The following is a 19,396-nucleotide window of genomic DNA, read 5'->3' as shown; positions in this document are numbered from 1 at the left end:
ACTGAAATCCTCTCGTCAATACGCAGAGGAACGGAACTGAGACGCGACCACAGACCTGCAGGTCGCTTCGGGAAGGCACTGCCGCGTAGCTGACATAGACACCGACTCTCACACGACAGCATCTGAAGAGCAAAAGAAACACGACCAGGGGCGAACCAAGACAACAGGAACAGCAAACAATCAAACAGAATCCGACTACAGGGACAGGAAGCGACAAACAGAGGGAAAGTAAATAGGGACTCTATCACGATGAGGGCAAAATAAGGGGACAGTGTTGCAAAGAGCAAACTGAGGTCGTTAAGAGCGGAATGGAGAATACACGGGAGCAGGAGGCCAACAGAGACGAACTGAACGATAGAGAGAGAGAGAGCCGGGAGAGAGGAAGAGGGAGGAAGGAGAAAGAGAGAGAGAAAGAGAAAGACCTAATAAGACAGCAGAGGAGAGCAACAGGGACAAGGACCATGATAATCAATGACAAAACATGACAGTACCCCCCCATCTCACCGGACGCGGCCTCCTGGGCGCAGTCTCGAGGAGGAACCCTGCGAGGACAACGAAGAAATCATCAAATCAATCGAGAACGGTCAGCACGGTCCAACGAGATGGAACGGCCAAACTCCTCTCCTCAGGGACCATAACCCCTCCCAATCCCCTAATACTGCGGTGACCACAGTCGCACCGGAAGGACGGGCAGTTCCATGAACATCTTCCGTACCTTGTAAATAGAGTCGCCCTCGAATCAAGGTGAGCGGGTGGGGAGGAGGGAAGGACGAACGGAGGGCGCGAGAAAAGGCTTGACCCACAAGAATGGAGAAGACAGGGTGGATACGCGACGAAGATGTCGCCGGAAGAAGCAGTCGCAACAGGCGACAGGATTGACGACCGAGGAGACACGGAACGGTACCATAGAACCGCGGAGTCAACGTTGCGAGAAGCTGTACGTAAAGGGGAAGGTTACGAGTGGAAGAAGCCACACTCCTCATGACCGGAGCTAATACCTAGGACTCTTAATTTCTACGTTTATTGGCGGCTTCTCACAGTCTTTCCCGCAGACGGAAGCAGACCGGTAATAAAGTCTAAGGCGATGTGAGACCATGGTCGAGAAGGAATGGGGAAGCGGTCTGAGACGACCGGCAGGAGGAGAGTTACCTGACTTAGTCTGCGCGCAGTCCGAACAAGCAGCCACGAAACGGACGCATGTCCCGCTCCTGAGTAGCCACCAAAACCGCTGGCGAAATAGAAGCAAGCGTACCCCGAACGCGCGGTGTGGCCATCGTAATTTGGCAGAGGTGAGGCCCACTGAAGAACAGCCAGACCGAGTTAAGGACAGGAAACGAAAGAGAAGGTTACTAGGACAAGCGCGCGGCGACCGCAGTGTGAGTGAGTGCTGTGCTTTACCTGTCTCTTCAATCCACCAGACAGTCAACCCGGACAACACGCCCTTCAGGGAGAATCCCCTCGGGGTCGTAGAAGCCAACAGAAGAACTAAAGAGACCGGATAAGGCATCAGGCTTGGTGTTCTTATTTCCCGGACGATAGGAAATCACGAACTCGAAACGAGCGAAAAACAACGCTCCAACGAGCTTGACGTGCATTAAGTCGTTTGGTCCGAACGGAGTACTCAAGGTTCTTATGGTCAGTCCAAACGACAAAAGGGACGGTCGCCCCCTCCAACCACTGTCGCCATTCGCCTATGGCTAAGCGGATGGCGAGCAGTTCGCGGATTACCCACATCATAGTTGCGTTCCGATGGGCGACAGGCTTGAGAAAGTAAGCGCAAGGATGGACCTTACGTCAGACTGAAGCGCTGAGACAGAATGGCTCCCACGCCCACCTCTGAAGCGTCAACTCGACAATGAATGTCTAGTGACGTCAGGAGTAACAAGGATAGGGCGGAAGTAAAACGCTTCTTGAGGAGATCAAAAAGCCTCCCTGGGCGGAACCGGACCACTTAAAGCAAGTCTTGACAGAAGTCAGAGCTTGAGAGGGGCAGCCACTTGACCGAAATTACGAATGAAACGCAGATAGAAATTAGCGAAAAACGAGGAAGCGCTGCAACTCGGACACGTGACTTAGGACGGGCAAATCGCTGACAGCCTGGACCTTAGCGGGATCCATCTGAATGCCTTCAGCGGAAATAACAGAACCGAGAAATGTGACAGAGGAGACTGAAAGGCGCACTTCTCAGCCTTCACGTAGAGACAATTCTCTAAAAGGCGCTGGAGTACAGATCGAACGTGCTGAACATGAATCTCGAGTGACGGTGAAAAAATCAGGATATCGTCAAGGTAAACGAAAACAAAAATGTTCAGCATGTCTCTCAGTACATCATTAACTAATGCCTGAAAGACAGCTGGAGCATTAGCGAGACCGAACGGCAGAACCGTATTCAAAATGCCCTAACGGAGTGTTTAAACGCCGTTTTCCACTCGTCCCCCTCTCTGATGCGTACGAGATGTAAGCGTTACGAAGGTCCAACTTAGTAAAGCACCTGGGCTCCCTGCAAAATCTCGAAGGCTGACGAACATAAGGGAAGCGGATAACGATTCTTAACCGTTATGTCATTCAGCCCCTCGATAATCCACGCAGAGGCGCAGATACCGTCCTTCTTCTTAACAAAGAAAAATCCCGCTCCGGCGGGAGAGGAAGAAGGCACCACGGTACCGGCGTCGAGAGAAACAGACAGATAATCCCGAGAGCCTTACGTTCGGGAGCCGACAGAGAGTATAGTCTACCCCGAGGGGAGTGGTCCCGCGAAGGAGATCAATACAACAATCATACGACCGGTGAGGAGGAAGGAGCTGGCTCTGGACCGACTGAAGACCGTGCGCAGATCATGGAATTCCTCCGGCATCCTGTCAAATTACCAGGTTCCTCCTGAGTAGAGGGGACAGAAGACACAGGAGGAGGATAGCAGGACATTAAACACTTCACATGACAAGAAACGTTCCAGGATAGAATAGAATTACTAGACCAAATTAATTAGGAAGGATTATGACATACTAGCCAGGGATGACCCAAAACAACAGGTGTAAAAGGTGAACGAAAAATCAAAAGGAAATGGTCTCACTGTGGTTACCAGATAACTGTGAGGGTTAAAGGTAGTGTCTCACATCTGATACTGGGGAGAAGACTACCATCTAAGGCGAACATGGGCGTGGGCTTCCCTAACTGTTCTGAGAGGAATGTCATGTTTCCGGAGCCCATGCTTCGTCCATAAAACAACCCTCAGCCCCAGAGTCTATCAAGGCACTGCAGGAAGCAGCCGAACCGGTCCAGCGTAGATGGACCGACAAGGTAGTACAGGATCTTTGATGGAGAACCTGAGTAGTAGCGCTCACACAGTAGCCCTCCGCTTACTGATGAGCTCTGGCCCTTTACGGGACATGACATGACAAAAATGTCCAGCAGAACCGCAATAGAGGCAAAGGCGGTTGGTGATTTCCCGTTCCCTCTCCTTAGCGAGATGCGAATACCCCCCAGCTGCATGGGCTCAGTCTCTGAGCCGGTGGGAGGAGATGGTTGAGATGCGGAGAGGGGAAAACACCGTTAACGCGAGCTTCTCTTCACGAGCTCGGTGACGAAGATCTACCCGTCGTTCTATGCGGATGGCGAGTGCAATCAAAGAGTCCACGCTGGAAGGAAAACCTCCCGGGAGAGAATCTCATCCTTAACCTCAGCGTGGAGTCCCTCCAGAAACGAGCGAGCAACGCCGGCTCGTTCCAGTCACTGGATGCAGCCAGGAGTGCGAAACTCTATAGAGTAATCCGTTAATGGATCGATCACCTTGACATAGGGAAGCCAGGGCCCTGGAAGCCTCCTTCCCAAAAACTGAACGATCAAAAACCCGTATCATCTCCTCTTTAAAGTTCTGATAAACGTTAGAACACTCAGCCCTTGCCTCCCAGATAGCTGTGCCCCACTCCCGAGCCCGACCAGTAAGGAGTGATATGACGTAAGCGATCCGAGCTCTCTCTCTTGAGTATGTGTTGGGCTGAGAGAGAACACAATATCACACTGGGTGAGAAAGGAGCGACACTCAGTGGGCTGCCACAGAGTAACATGGTGGGTTATTAACCCTAGGTTCCGGAGACTCGGAAGACCAGGAAGTAGCTGGTGGCACGAGGCGAAGACTCTGAAACTGTCCTGACAGGTCGGAGACCTGAGTGGCCAGGGTCTCAACGCATGACGACAGCAGACAATTCCTGCTCGTGTCTGCCGAGCATTGCTCCCTGGAACCTGACGGCAGTTGAGGGAATCCGTAGTCGCTGGGTCCATCTTGGTCGGATTCTTTCTGTTATGCTGTGTGAATGAGGACCCAAAAACGACGTAATAGTAACAGAGTCTTTATTCCAGTATTAAACAAATAATGATTCTTCTGGATATAATCAATAGTAAATCCAAAACAGGAAACTGAAATCCTCTCGTCAATAGAGAGGAAACGACTGGAGACGCGACCACAAGACTGCAGGTCGCTTCGGAAGGCACTGGCCGTAGCTGACATAGACACCTGCTCACACGCAGCATCTGAAGAAGGCAAAGAAACACGACAGGGCGGAACAAGGACACAGGAACAGCAAACATCAAACAAGAATCCGACAAGGAACAGAAGCGGAAAAACAGAGGGAGAGAAATAGGGACTCTAATCAGAGGGCAAAATAGGGACAGGCTGTGAAAGAGCAAAATGAGGGTCGTTAGGAGAATGAGAAACAGCTGGGAGCAGGAACGGAACGATAGAGAGAGAGAGAGCGGGAGAGGGAGAGAGGGAGGAGGAGAGAGAGAGAGAAAGAGAAAGAACCTAATAAGACCAGCAGAGGGAAGCACAGGGACAAGACATGATAATCAATGACAAAACATGACAGGAGTAGCCAGGAGGAAGGCATGGCCAGCCATTGAGAAATGCTTATTGAAATTTTCGATTATCATGGATTTATCAGTGGTGACCGTGTTACCTAGCCTCAGTGCAGTTGGCAGCTGGGAGGAGGTGCTCTTGTTCTCCATGGACTTTACAGTGTCCCAAAACTTTTTGGAGTTAGAGCTACAGGATGCAAATTTCTGCTTGAAAAAGCTAGCCTTTGCTTTCCTGACTGACTGCGTGTATTGGTTCCTGACTTCCCTGAACAGTTGCATATCATGGGGACTATTCGATGCTGTTGCAGTCCGCCACAGGATGTTTTTGTGCTGGTCAAGGGCAGTCAGGTCTGGAGTGAACTAAGGGCTATATCTGTTCTTAGTTCTGCATTTTTTGAACGGGGCATGCTTATCTAAGATGGTGAGGAAATTACTTTTAAAGAATGACCAGGCATCCTCGACTGACGGGATGAGGTCGATATCCTTCCAGGATACCCGGGCCAGGTCGATTAGAAAGGCCTGCTCGCAGAAGTGTTTTAGGGAGCGTTTGACAGTGATGAGGGGTGGTCGTTTGACCGCCGACCCAAAGCGGATATAGGCAATGAGGCAGTGATCGCTGAGATCCTGATTGAAAACAGCGGAGGTTTATTTGGAGGGCAAGTTGGTCAGGATAATGTCTATGAGGGTGCCCATGTTTACAGATTTAGGGTTGTACCTGGTGGGTTCCTTGATGATTTGTATGAGATTGAGGGCATCTAGCTTAGATTGTTGGACTGCCGGGGTGTTAAGCATATCCCAGTTTAGGTCACCTAACAGAACGAACTCTGAAGCTAGATGGGGGGGGCGATCAATTCACAAATGGTGTCCAGGGCACAGCTGGGAGCAGAGGGGGGTCAATAGCAGAGCTTACATTTTCTCAGGGGACCCAACATTGGGCATCGACCACAAGTTTGCTAACCATTATTCTAATCTATCTCTCTGCTTGCTGCGGTCTCTCTCTCTCCTCTGCTTCTTCCTGCATGCATTACAGCCTGCCTCAGCCTCACCACTGAGCGCCACAGCACTGTCTTTCTCAGTCGCCAGTCTGTGAAAAAAAGTTATCATGAGAACTTAGTTTATTTTTTTCTCCTGATGAGGCAGACTTTATTTATTGTTAGCTTCTTACTTCATCCTTCTATAGTGGGCTAAGTAATACTAGCCAGAGCCCCTTCAACGTTACTGCAATAGATGTCACAGCCGGCAGCTAGCCACATGACTGACATGTCTATAAGCGACTATTTACCAGTTGTGCACTCGATCATTCTCTGAGAATCTGTTTTCTTTGTTTGGGGGATGTCTGTAGACATGGCAGGAGTCGAGGGACGGTATAAAAAATGCCTTTTGTCTGGCATCTCGCAAACACTGTCAGCAGTTTCTCAAGACTGTTTGCCTACAGAGCCGACTGCGAGCTGGGGCAGTTTGTTTCAAGTCTCATGCCCTCGGCCTGTGTCTTAGTGTGTTGCCTAACACTGAACTACCTACCACATAACACTCTGTCAAGTTGAGAGTTGCAACTCGGACATAGCGTTCCAAAGATAGTGTCCAGTGTCCCCTACAGTTCCTGTGGCTGTGACACAACTCTGGCTTTTTGTCAGAATAAGAAAAGAAAAAAAAAGGTGACAAACGTATGTGGAATAGGGACCTACTCTCTGTGAGAGAGAGAGTAGGTGAAAACGCCATGAAGTACAAAATATCAAGTATGTAGCCTGGATTTACAAATTATACACAGGCAACAGCTCAAAAGGAAAAGCTTCTGTATCAGGCTTAACCTGTCCAATCTACATGAAGAGGCTTAACCTGTCCTATCTACATGAAGAGGCTTAACCTGTCCTATCTACATGAAGAGGCGTATACCTGTTCCTATCTACATGAAGAGGCTTAACCTATCCTATCTACATGAAAGGCTTAACCTATCCTCTCTACATGAAACGGCCTAACCTGTTCCTATCTACATGAAGAGGCTTAAACCTGTCCTATCTACATGAGAGGCTTAACCTGTCCTATCTACATGAAGAGGCTTAACCTGTCCTCTCTACATGAAGAGGCTTAACCTGTCCTCTCTACATGAAGAGGCTTAACCTTCGCTATCTACATGAAGAGGCTTAACCTGCGCCTCTTCTACATGAAGAGGCTTAACCTGTCCTCTCTACATGAAGAGGCTTAACCTGTCCTCTACATGAAGAAAGGCTTAACCTGTCATCTCTACATGAAGAGGCTTAACCGTCCTCTCTACTGAAGAGGCTTAACCTATCCCTCTACATGAAGAGGCTTAACCTGTCCTCTCTACATGAAGAGGCTTAACCTGTCCTCTCTACATGAAGAGGCTTAACCTGTCCTCTCTACATGAAGAGGCTTAACCTGTCCTCTCTACATGAAGAGGCTTAACCGTCCTCTCTACATGAAGAGGCTTAACCTATCCTCTCTACATGAAGAGGTTAACCTTTCCTCTCTTAATGAAGAGGCTTAACCTGTCCTCTCTACATGAAGAGGCTTAACCTGTCCTATCTACATGAAGAGGCTTAACCTGTCCTCTTACATGAAGAGCTTAACCTTTCCTCTCTACATGAAGAGGCTTAACCTGTCCTCTCTACATGAAGAGGCTTAACCTTCCTATCTACATGAAGAGGCTTAACCTATCCTCTCTACATGAAGAGGCTTAACCTATCCTCTCTACATGAAGAGGCTTTACCTGTTCTATCTACATGAAGAGGCTTAACCTATCCTCTCTACATGAAGAGGCTTAACCTGTCCTATCTACATGAAGAGGCTTAACCTATCCTCTCTACATGAAGAGCTTAACCTATCCTCTCTACATGAAGAGGCTTAACCTGTCCTATCTACATGAAGAGGCTTAACCTGTCCTCTCTACAAGAAGAGGCTTAACCTATCCTCTATACATGAAGAGGCTTAACCTGTCCTATCTACAGGTAGAGGGCAAGACTGAGACAAACCTGAGTGGAAGAGTTGAAACGAGACGGAAAACTGGCCCAAACATCGGTCTTCTCCATCATGTGGCGTTTTCAGTTCTTTTCACTTACCAAGAGAATAGTTTTTGTATGGAGGTCAATAAGAGAGTGTCAAATGTGGTTAAAAAAACATTTGAATGGCTTATTTGCAACTTGTGGCTTGTTTGATCAAATAGAAGTTTCGTAATGATTAGGTTGTTATGAGTGTACTAAGGTCAGTAGGACACGTGATGTCCCGGAACCTTTGAAAAAAAACACTATTCAGAAAGAAGGTTCTGGAGATCAACATGTCTTCTCCATGTAACACATTACAGAGATCTGTCACAGTATCTGACAACAACACATTGATGCACTGACACACATCTCTCTTTGTTGAGTCATGCTAGAATAACACAGTGGGATATAAGGAAATTTGTAGAATGTACTGTAGGTCATGGTGGTAGTAGTAGTAGTAGTAGTAGTAGTAGTAGTAGTAGTAGTATTAGGGGTGGTGGCGGCGGCGGCAGCAGTGGTGGTGGTGGTGGTGGTAGTAGTAGCAGTAGTAGTAGTGGTAGTAGTAGCAGTAGTAGTAGTAGCAGTAGTAGTAGTAGTGGTAGTAGTAGCAGTAGTAGTAGTAGCAGTAATTTAGTTTTTCATACACCTCACCCCATCATTTACCTGCGTTTGACAACATGAAGCAGAGTGTGTAAATATGAGAATAGTGTCACTGTCACCGGTTATATAAATAGATTCACAGAAAACAACAGTTGTTTCCACAGCTGTCAGCATCGAGCTCCAAGAGAGCCCTCAAAAAGAGTCAAATTGACAGGAGCTGTCATTATGAAATGATTATTATAACACATTATTTGATGATATATGATGTTCTATATTATATTAAGATTATATAAATAATGTATTATCTGCTGTCTCTCTTTAACGATCTATCATAAATTAAACTTATCTGAAAGATAATATTTTATATCGGTATATAATTACAGATAGCTAGAATCCTACCCACAGTAAATTCTACAGGCCATGTTTGAATGACGATGACAAGTGAACTGTCTTGGTACTGCCTTTAAAAATGATATCAGTGATACAGATCAATCACAGGGTTGGTAGTTTACAACATATTCAAATGAAGCCCAGCGGTAAATAGGAACTGAACATGATTTTTTCATTGCACCTCTCTACCCCACTGCAGTTCCTCATCATTCTCCTGGGACGGGTGAGTGTGTGAGTGGGCATTCATGCGTACGTGTTTGTGTGTGTGTGTCTGAATGTTATTTGCATAACATTCCGTAACAGTTGTGTTTGTGTACTGCTAGTGTGTGTGTAGTTGAGTGTGTGAGTGTTTATGGGATTTGAATGAGTGAGTATGTGTGTTGAGGGCCTTCTTCCTCTTCTGGTCTCCACTCTGAAAGAGAACTTAGAGCAGTAATAATGTCTGGTGAAATCATCTACTCCAATGTTACATTCACTCGGCATCAGAACCAAGATACTGGAGCAGAAAGTGAAGTTTCTAATGGTGAGTTCCCGCTCATTTATATCGCTTTATTCGTTTTCAAGCAGAAGTTTACAACACGACATTTCATCACTTTGGGGGGCGAGGGTGGAGATGTCATAATTCAACAAGGACTTAGTAACAGAAGAAGGCTGTATAGACTGTTGTTAACTGGTTATAATTATAGTGATGATGATTTACTGTGTGGTTGTGTCACGAACACTGTGTAAACCAAGGGGCTATAGGGAAAAGAAGACAGTATCTTGGTTGGGACCAATATGAGCTTTTCTGAAGTGTATTTGTAACTGTACTTATTCATATGAATTAGTACTATATGTTTAACATGTGGTATTGTATGAGACACTGGGCATCTCTTTTAGAATGTACTATAGCAAAATGTTGTATTGTGCAATGTTTGTGTTTTATTTATGACTTTCAGACATGTTCATTTCCTTTTGAGTACATTCCACACGGCCTCAACAATGGTTCTCCGTATAGAATCCTATTTGAAGGATATGTACAGTATTAGTGCAATATAAAGGGTATGAGAATATGACAGTTCGATCTAAATGAGTTGTTACTCGTCACACTCTGGACATATCTGTTGGATTTCACACTGTCAACCATCTTACAGACAGACACACAGACACACAGAACAAGACCACAGCGCAGAAGACAATGCAGACGACAGACAGACAGACGACGCAGACAACAGACAGACAGACAGACAGACAGAAAGACCAAGACAGACAGACAGACAGACAGACAGACAGACAGACAGACAGACAGACAGACAGACAGACAGACAGACAGACAGACAGACAGACAGACAGACAGAGCATCAACCTGTAACATTTGGTTTATGGCCAAAAGTGTTTCCTCATTTCTCATAACAATGTCCGCTTTCTTCAGATATGTTGAATTAGAATATTAGATATTGTAGATTTTGGTTCGTTACCCTAACAGCTAATAAAGTGTTTTGCATGTTGGACCTTCCAGTCAAGGGACTGTAACCTAGTAGAGCTCAATGGAAAGAATGTTGATATAGTGGATTGTACGAGAGCTACTAGAATGGTATATTTCTAAAATAATATTGAGATAGCGGATTGTGAGAGAGGAATGAGAACAGTATCTTTCTAACAGAATGTTGAGATAGTTGATTGTGAAAGAGGAACTAGAATGGTGCAATTCTAATAGAATGTTGAGATAGTTGATTGTGAGAGAGGAAGCATACTGGTATATTTATAAAAGAATGTTGATATAGTTGATTGTGAGAGAGGAAGTATACTGAACAAACATATAAATGCAACATGCAACACTTTGAAAGAGTTTACTGAGTTACAGTTAATATGAGAAAATCAGTCAATTGAAATAAATTCATTAGGCTCGAATCAATGGATTTCACATGACTGGGAATGCAGATATGCATCTGTTTGTCACAGATACCTAAAAAAAAATGTCTCTCACAATGGGCCTCAGGATCTCGTTACCGTATTTTTGTACATTCAAATGGCTAATCGATAAAATGTAATTGTGTTCATTGTCCGTAGCTTATTCCTGCTCATACCATAACTCCTCCACCAACACGGGGCACTCTGTTCACAATGTTGACATCAGCAAACTGCTTGCCCCACTGCTTGCCCCACTGCTTGCCCAACTGCTTGCCCACACAACGCCATACAACTGCGGTTGTGAGTCCAGTTGCAAAATTCTCTAAAACATTGAATTCTCTGGCAACAGCTCTGGTGTCATTCCTGCAGTCAGAATTCCAATTGTATGCTCCCACAAAACTTGACACATCTGTGGCATTGTGATGGGTGACAAAACTGCACATTTTAGAGTGGACTTATATTGTCCCCTGCACTTGTGTAATCATCATGCTTTTTAATCCACTTCTTGATGTGCCACACCTGTCAGGTGGATGGATTATCTTTGCAAAGTAGAAATGCTCACAGACAGCGATGTAATTTTGTGCACAAAATTTGAGATCAATAAGCTTTTTGTGTGTACGGAACATTTCTGGGATCTTTTATTTCAGCTCATGAAACATGGGACCAACACTTTACATGTTGAATTTATATTTTTGTTCTGTGTAGACCGATACATTTCTAAAATAATGTTGAGATAGTGGATTCTTAGAGAGGAACTAGAATGGTACCAATTCTAACAGAATGTTGAGATAGTGGTTAGAGAGGAACTAGAATGGTACAATTCTAACAGAATGTTGAGATAGTGGGTTGTGAGAGAGGAACTAGAATGGTACTTTCTAAACAGAATGGGAGATAGTGGATTGTGAGAGAAAAACTAGAATGGTACAATTCTATCAGAATGTTGAGATAGTGGATTGTGAAGAGAGGAACTAGAATGGTACAATTCTAACAGAATGTGGAGATAGTGGATTGTGAGAGAAAACTAGAATGGTACAATTCTAACAGAATGTGGAGATAGTGGATTGTGAGAAAAAACTAGAATGGTACAATTCTATCAGAATGTGGAGATAGTGGATTGTGAGAGAAAACTAGAATGGTACAATTCTATCAGAATGTTGAGATAGTGGATTGTGAGAGAGGAAATAAGAATGGTACAATTCTACAGAATGTGGAGATAGTGGATTTTAGAGAGGAACTAGAATGGTACAAATTCTAACAGAATGTTGAGATAGTGGATTGTGAGAGAAAACTAGAATGGTACAATTCTAACAGAATGTGGAGATAGTGGATTCTAGAGAGAAACTAGAATGGTACAATTCTGTCAGAATGTTGAGATAGTGGATTGTGAGAAAAACTAGAATGGTACAATTCTAACAGAATGTGGAGATAGTGGATTGTGAGAAAAAACTAGAATGGTACAATTCTAACAGAATGTGGAGATAGTGGATTGTGAGAGAAAAAGAATGGTACAATTCTATCAGAATGTGGAGATAGTGGATTGTGAGAGAAAAATTTGAATGGTACAATTCTAACAGAATGTGGAGATAGTGGATTGTGAGAAAAACTAGAATGGTACAATTCTATCAGAATGTTGAGATAGTGGATTCTTAGAGAGAACTAGAATGGTACAATTCTATCAGAATGTTGAGATAGTGGATTCTTAGAGAGGAACTAGAATGGTACAATTCAACAGAATGTTGAGATAGTGGATTGTGAGAGAAAAACTAGAATGGTACAATTCTAACAGAATGTGGAGATAGTGGATTCTTAGAGAGGAAACTAGAATGGTACAATTCTGTCAGAATGTTGAGATAGTGGATTGTGAGAAAACTAGAATGGTACAATTCTAACAGAATGTTGAGATAGTGGATTGTGAGAGAAAAACTAGAATGTTACAATTCTAACAGAATGTTGAGACAGTGGATTTGAGAGAAAAAATAGAATGTTACAATTCTAACAGAATGTTGAGATAGTGGATTGTGAGAAAAACTAGAATGGTACAATTCTGTCAGAATGTTGAGATAGTGGATTGTGAGAAAAACTAGAATGGTACAATTCTAAACAGAATGTTGAGATAGTGGATTGTGAGAAAAACTAGAATGGTACATTCTAACAGAATGTGGAGATAGTGGATTGTGAGAAAAACTAGAATGGTACAATTCTGTCAGAATGTTGAGATAGTGGATTGTGAGAAAAACTAGAATGGTACAATTCTGTCAGAATGTTGAGATAGTGGATTGTGAGAAAACTAGAATGGTACAATTCTAACAGAATGTTGAGATAGTGGATTCTTAGAGAGGAACTAGAATGGTACAATTCTAACAGAATGTTGAGATAGTGGGTTGTGAGAGAAAAACTAGAATGGTACAATTCTAACAGAATGTTGAGATAGTGGATTCTTAGAGAGGAACTAGAATGTACAATTCTAACAGAATGTTGAGATAGTGGGTTGTGAGAGAAAAACGAGAATGGTACAATTCTAACAGAATGTTGAGATAGTGGATTGTGAGAGAAAAACTAGAATGGTACAATTCTAACAGAATGTTGAGATAGTGGATTCTTAGAGAGGAACTAGAATGGTACAATTCTAACAGAATGTTGAGATAGTGGTTTGAGAGAAAAAACTAGAATGGTACAATTCTAACAGAATGTTGAGATAGTGGATTCTTAGAGAGGAACTAGAATGGTACAATTCTAACAGAATGTTGAGATAGTGGATTGTGAGAGAAAACTAGAATGGTACAATTCTAACAGAATGTGGAGATAGTGGATTCTTAGAGAGGAACTAGAATGGTACAATTCTGTCAGAATGTTGAGATAGTGGATTGTGAGAAAAACTAGAATGGTACAATTCTAACAGAATGTTGAGATAGTGGATTGTGAGAGAAAACTAGAATGTTACAATTCTAACAGAATGTTGAGACAGTGGATTTGTCGAGAAAAAATAGAATGTTACAATTCTAACAGAATGTTGAGATAGTGGATTGTGAGAAAAACTAGAATGGTACAATTCTGTCAGAATAGTTGAGATAGTGGATTGTGAGAAAAACTAGAATGGTACAATTCTAACAGAATGTTGAGATAGTGGATTGTGAGAAAAACTAGAATGGTACAATTCTAACAGAATGTGGAGATAGGATTGTGAGAAAAACTAGAATGGTACATTCTGTCAGAATGTTGAGATAGTGGATTGTGAAAAAACTAGAATGGTACAATTCTGTCAGAATGTTGAGATAGTGGATTGTGAGAAAAAACTAGAATGGTACAATTCTGTCAGAATGTTGAGATAGTGGATTGTGAGAAAACATAGAATGGTACAATCTAACAGAATGTTGAGATAATGGATTGTGAGAAAAAACTAGAATGGTACAATTCTAACAGAATGTTGAGATAGTGGATTGTGAGAGAAAAACTAGAATGGTACAATTCTAACAGAATGTGGAGATAGTGGATTCTTAGAGAGGAACTAGAATGGTACAATCTTGTCAGAATGTTGAGATATGGATTGTGAGAAAAACTAGAATGGTACAATTCTAACGAATGTTGAGATAGTGGATTCTTAGAGAGGAACTAGATGGTACCAATTCTAACAGAATGTTGAGAAGTGGTTGTGAGAGAAAAACTAGAATGGTACAATTCTAACAGAATGTTGAGATAGTGGATTCTTAGAGAGGAACTAGAATGGTACAATTCTAACAGAATTTGAGATAGTGGATTGTGAGAGAAAAACTAGAATGGTACAATTCTAACAGAATTGTGGAGATAGTGATTCTTAGAGAGAACTAGAATGTACAATTCTGTCAGAATGTTGAGATAGTGGATTGTGAGAAAAACTAGAATGTAACATTCTAACAGAATGTTGAGATAGTGGATTGTGAGAGAAAAACTAGAATGTTACAATTCTACAGAATGTTGAGACAGTGGATTGTTGCGAGAAAAAATAGAATGGTTACAATTCTAACAGAATGTTGATGATAGTGGGATTGTGAGAAAACTAGAATGGTACAATTCTGTCAGAATGTTGAGATAGTGGATTGTGAGAAAAACATAGAATGGTACAATTCTAACAGAATGTTGAATAGTGGATTGTGAGAAAAACTAGAATGGTACAATTCTACGAATGTGGAGATAGTGGATTGTGAGAAAAACTAGAATGGTACAATTCTTCAGAATGTTGAGATAGTGGATTGTGAGAAAACTAGAATGGTACAATTCTGTCAGAATGTTGAGATAGTGGATGTGAAGAAAACTAGAATGGTACAATTCTGTCAGAATGTTGAGATAGTGGATTGTGAGAAAAACTAGAATGGTACAATTCTAACAGAATGTTGAATAATGGATTGTGAGAAAACTAGAATGGTACAATTCTAACAGAATGTGAGATAGTGGAATTGTGAGAGAAAAACTAGAATGTACAATTCTAACAGAATGTGGAGATAGTGGATTCTTAGAGAGGAACTAGAATGGTACAATTCTGTCAGAATGTTGAGATAGTGATTGTGAGAAAACTAGAATGGTACAATTCTAACAGAATGTTGAGATAGTGGATTGTGAGAGAAAAACTAGAATGTTACAATTCTAACAGAATGTTGAGACAGTGGATTGTGAGAGAAAAAATAGAATTTACAATTCTAACAGAATGTTGAGATAGTGGATTGTGAGAAAAACTAGAATGGTACAATTTCTGTCAGAATGAGATAATGGATTGTGGAGAAAACTAGAAACTGGTACATGTCTAACAGAATGTTGAGATAGTGGATTGTGAAAAACATAAATGGTACAATTCTAACAGAATGTGAGATAGTGGATTGTGAGGAAAAACTAGAATGGTACAATTCTGATCAGAATGTTGAGATAGTGGATTGTGAGAAAAAACGTAAATGGTACAATTCTGTCAGAATGTTGAGATAGTGGATTGTGGAGAAAACTAGAAATGGTACAATTCTAACAGAATGTTGAGATAGTGGATTCTTAGGAGGAACTAGAATGGTACAATTCTAACAGAATGTTGAGATAGTGGGGTTGTGAGAGAAAAACTATAATGGTACAATTCTAACAGAATGTTGAGATAGTGGATTCTTAGAGAGAACTAGAATGGTACAATTCTAACAGAATGTTGAGATATGGGATTGTGAGAGAGGAACTAGAATGGTACAATTCTAACAGAATGTTGAGATAGTGGATTGTGAGAGAAAAAACTAGAATGGTACAATTCTAACAGAATGTGGAGATAGTGGATTTTAGAGAGAACAGAATGGTACAATTCTGTCAGAATGTTGAGATAGTGGATTGTGAGAAAAACTAGAATGGTACAATTCTAACAGAATGTTGAGATAGTGGATTGTGAGAGAAAACTAGAATGTACATTCTAACAGAATGTTGAGAACAGTGGATTGTAAGAGAAACTAGAATGGTACAATTCTAACAGAATGTTGAGATAGTGGAATTGTGAGCAAAAACTAGAATGGTACAATTCTAACAGAATGTGGAGATAGTGGATTTTGAGAAAACTAGAATTGTACAATTCGTCAGAATGTTGAGATAGTGGATTGTGAGAAAAAACTAGACTGGTACAATTCTGTCAGAATGTTGAGATAGTGGATTGTGAGAAAAACTAGAATGGTAAATTCTAACAGAATGTTGAGATAGTGGATTCTTAGAGAGGAACTAGAATGGTACAATTCTACAGAATGTTGAGATAGTGGGTTGTGAGAGAAAAACTAGAATGGTTCAATTCTAACAGAATGTTGAGAAGTGGATTCTTAGAGAGGAACTAGAATGTACAATTCTAACAGAATGTTGAGATAGTGGTTGTGAGAGAAAAACGAGAATGGTACATTCTAACAGAATGTTGAGATAGTGGATTGTGAGAGAAAAACTAGAATGGTACAATTCTAACAGAATGTTGAGATAGTGGATTCTTTAGAAGAGGAACTAGAATGGTACAATTTCAACAGAATGTTGAGATAGTGGGTTGTGAGAGAAAAACTAGAATGGTACAATTCTAACAGAATGTTGAGATAGTGGATCTTAGAGAGGAACTAGAATGGTACAATTCTAACAGAATGTTGAGAAGTGATTGTGAGAGAAAAAACTAGAATGGTACAATTCTAACAGAATGTGAGATAGTGGATTTTCTTAGAGAAGAACTAGAATGGTACAATTCTGTCAGAATGTTGAGATAGTGGATTGTGAGAAAAACTAGAATGGTACAATTCTAACAGAATGTGAGATAGTGGATTGTGAGAGAAAACTAGAATGTTACAATTCTAACAGAATGTTGAGACAGTGGATTTTGCGAGAAAAAATTGAATGTTACAATTCTAACAGAATGTTGAGATAGTGGATTGTAGAAAAACTAGAATGTACAATTCTGTCAGAATGTTGAGATAGGGATTGTGAGAAAAACTAGAATGGTACAATTCTAACAGAATGTTGAGATAGTGATTGTGAGAAAAACTAGAATGGTACAATTCTAACAGAATGTGGAGATAGTGGATTGTGAGAAAAAAACTAGAATCGTACAATTCTGTCAGAATGTTGAGATAGTGGATTGTGAAAAAAAAACTAGAATGGTACAATTCTGTCAGAATGTTGAGATAGTGGATTGTGAGAAAAACTAGAATGTACAATTCTGTCAGAATGTTGAGATAGTGGATTGTGAGAAAAAACTAAGATGGTACAATTCTAACAGAATGTTAGATAATGATTGTGAGAAAACTAGAATGGTACAATTCTAACAGAATGTTAGATAGTGGATTGTGAGAGAAAAACTAGAATGGTACAATTCTAACAGAATGTGGAGATAGTGGTTCTTAGAGAGGAACTAGAATGGTACAATTCTGTCAGAATGTTGAGATAGTGGATGTGAGAAAAACTAGAATGTACAATTCTAACAGAATGTTGAGATAGTGGATTGTGAGAGAAAAACTAGAATGTTACAATTCTAACAGAATGTTGAGACAGTGGATTGTGAGAGAAAAAAATAGAATTTACAATTCTAACAGAATGTTGAGATAGTGGATTGTGAGAAAAACTAGAATGGTACAATTCTGTCAGAATGTTGAGATAGTGGATTTTGAGAAAAACTAGAATGGTACAATTCTAAAACAGAATGTTGGATAGTGATTGTGAGAAAAACTAGAATGGTACAATTCTAACAGAATGTGGAGATAGTGGATTGTGAGAAAAACTAGAATGTACTACATCTGTCAGAATGTTGAGATAGTGGATTGAGAACAACTAGAATGGTACAATTCTGTCAGAATGTTGAGATAGTGGATTGTGAGAAAAACTAGAATGGTACAATTCTAACAGAAATGTTGAGATATGGGATTTTGAGAGGAACATAGAATGGTACAATTCTAACAGAATGTTGAGATAGTGGGTTGTGAGAGAAAAACTATAATGTACAATTAAACAGAATGTTGAGATAGTGGATCTTAGAGGGAACTAGAATGGTACAATTCTAACAGAATGTTGAGATTTAGTGGGTTTGAGAGAGGACTAGAATGGTACAATTCTACAGAATGTTGAGATAGTGGATTTAGATGAGAAAACTAGATGGTACAATTCTAACAGAATGTTGAGATAGTGGATTCTTAGAGAGGAACTAGAATGGTACAATTCTAACAGAATGTTGAGAAGTGGATTGTGAGAGAGAACTAGAATGACAATTCTTCAGAATGTTGAGATAGTGGATTCTTAGAGAGAACTAGAATGGTACAATTCTAACAGAATGTTGAGATAGTGGATTGTGAGAAAAACTAGAATGGTACAATTCTAAGTCAGAATGTTGAGATAGTGGATTGTGAGAAAAAACTAGAATGTACAATTCTAACAGAATGTTGAGATAGTGGATTGTGAGAAAACTAGAATGTACAATTTCTAACAGAATGTTGATAGTGGATTGTGAGAAAAACTAGAATGTTACAATCTAACAGGAATTGAGATATGGATTGTGAGAGAGAAACAGAATGGTACAATTCGTCAGAGTGTGGAGATAGTGGATTGTGAGAAAAACTAGAATGGTACAATTCTAACAGAATGTGGAGATAGTGGGTTGTGAGAGAAAAACAGGGAATGGTACAATTCTATCAGAATGTGGAGATAGTGGATTGTGAGAGAGGATCTAGAATGGCACAATTCTAATAGGAGGTAATCACCATGAGGTTGGTTTTAAGGAAACAATATAATCACGCATGGGGTGCAATATGTATAAAATAAGTGAAAAAAAGGAACCATCTCTTTCTTCCTCTCTCTGTAACCATAGGAGTAGCCGAACGTGAAGAAGATGTCACATACTCTGAGGTTAGAAGACCAGGAGGTAGAGCTAGTGAGCAGGAGGATCCTGGGAAAGGTGAGGTGTGTGTGTGTTACAGTTAGCTAAGGGTTACATTAAGTACCCCTTATTTAACCTGTTAGGTTCTAATTGTTCAGAGTAAATAACTCATGGACACTAGAGAAGCTTTAACCAAGTTAAATTCTTCCCAAAGGGTCGTTACAGCTGTAGTTCAGTCAAAAACATGTTCTCACCATCACGAGTAGATATACTCCACTTTGGACACTCCTCCTTCTCTCCAATCCTTACATCAGGAATTTTGTTCTCCTGAGAATCCTCCTGAGGG

General features: G+C 41.2%; 1 protein-coding gene across 2 annotated transcripts in view; it reads left to right on the top strand.

Moving 5' to 3' along the window:
- Positions 1-9,046: 9,046 nt before the first annotated feature.
- The window catches only part of LOC111960233 (asialoglycoprotein receptor 1-like), a 49,115-nt gene continuing 38,765 nt past the window's right edge, over positions 9,047-19,396 (top strand). For both annotated transcript variants that reach the window (XM_070437832.1, XM_070437833.1), the window contains exons 1-2: positions 9,047-9,363; positions 19,042-19,128. In XM_070437832.1, the coding sequence (XP_070293933.1) occupies positions 9,279-9,363; positions 19,042-19,128 (172 nt within the window). In that variant the 5' untranslated portion in view covers positions 9,047-9,278. The remainder of the gene's footprint in view (positions 9,364-19,041; positions 19,129-19,396) is intronic.

Source organism: Salvelinus sp. IW2-2015, linkage group LG37 (assembly GCF_002910315.2).
Source record: "Salvelinus sp. IW2-2015 linkage group LG37, ASM291031v2, whole genome shotgun sequence".
NCBI lineage: Eukaryota > Metazoa > Chordata > Actinopteri > Salmoniformes > Salmonidae > Salvelinus > Salvelinus sp. IW2-2015.
This window is presented reverse-complemented; position numbering and strand designations above follow the sequence as displayed.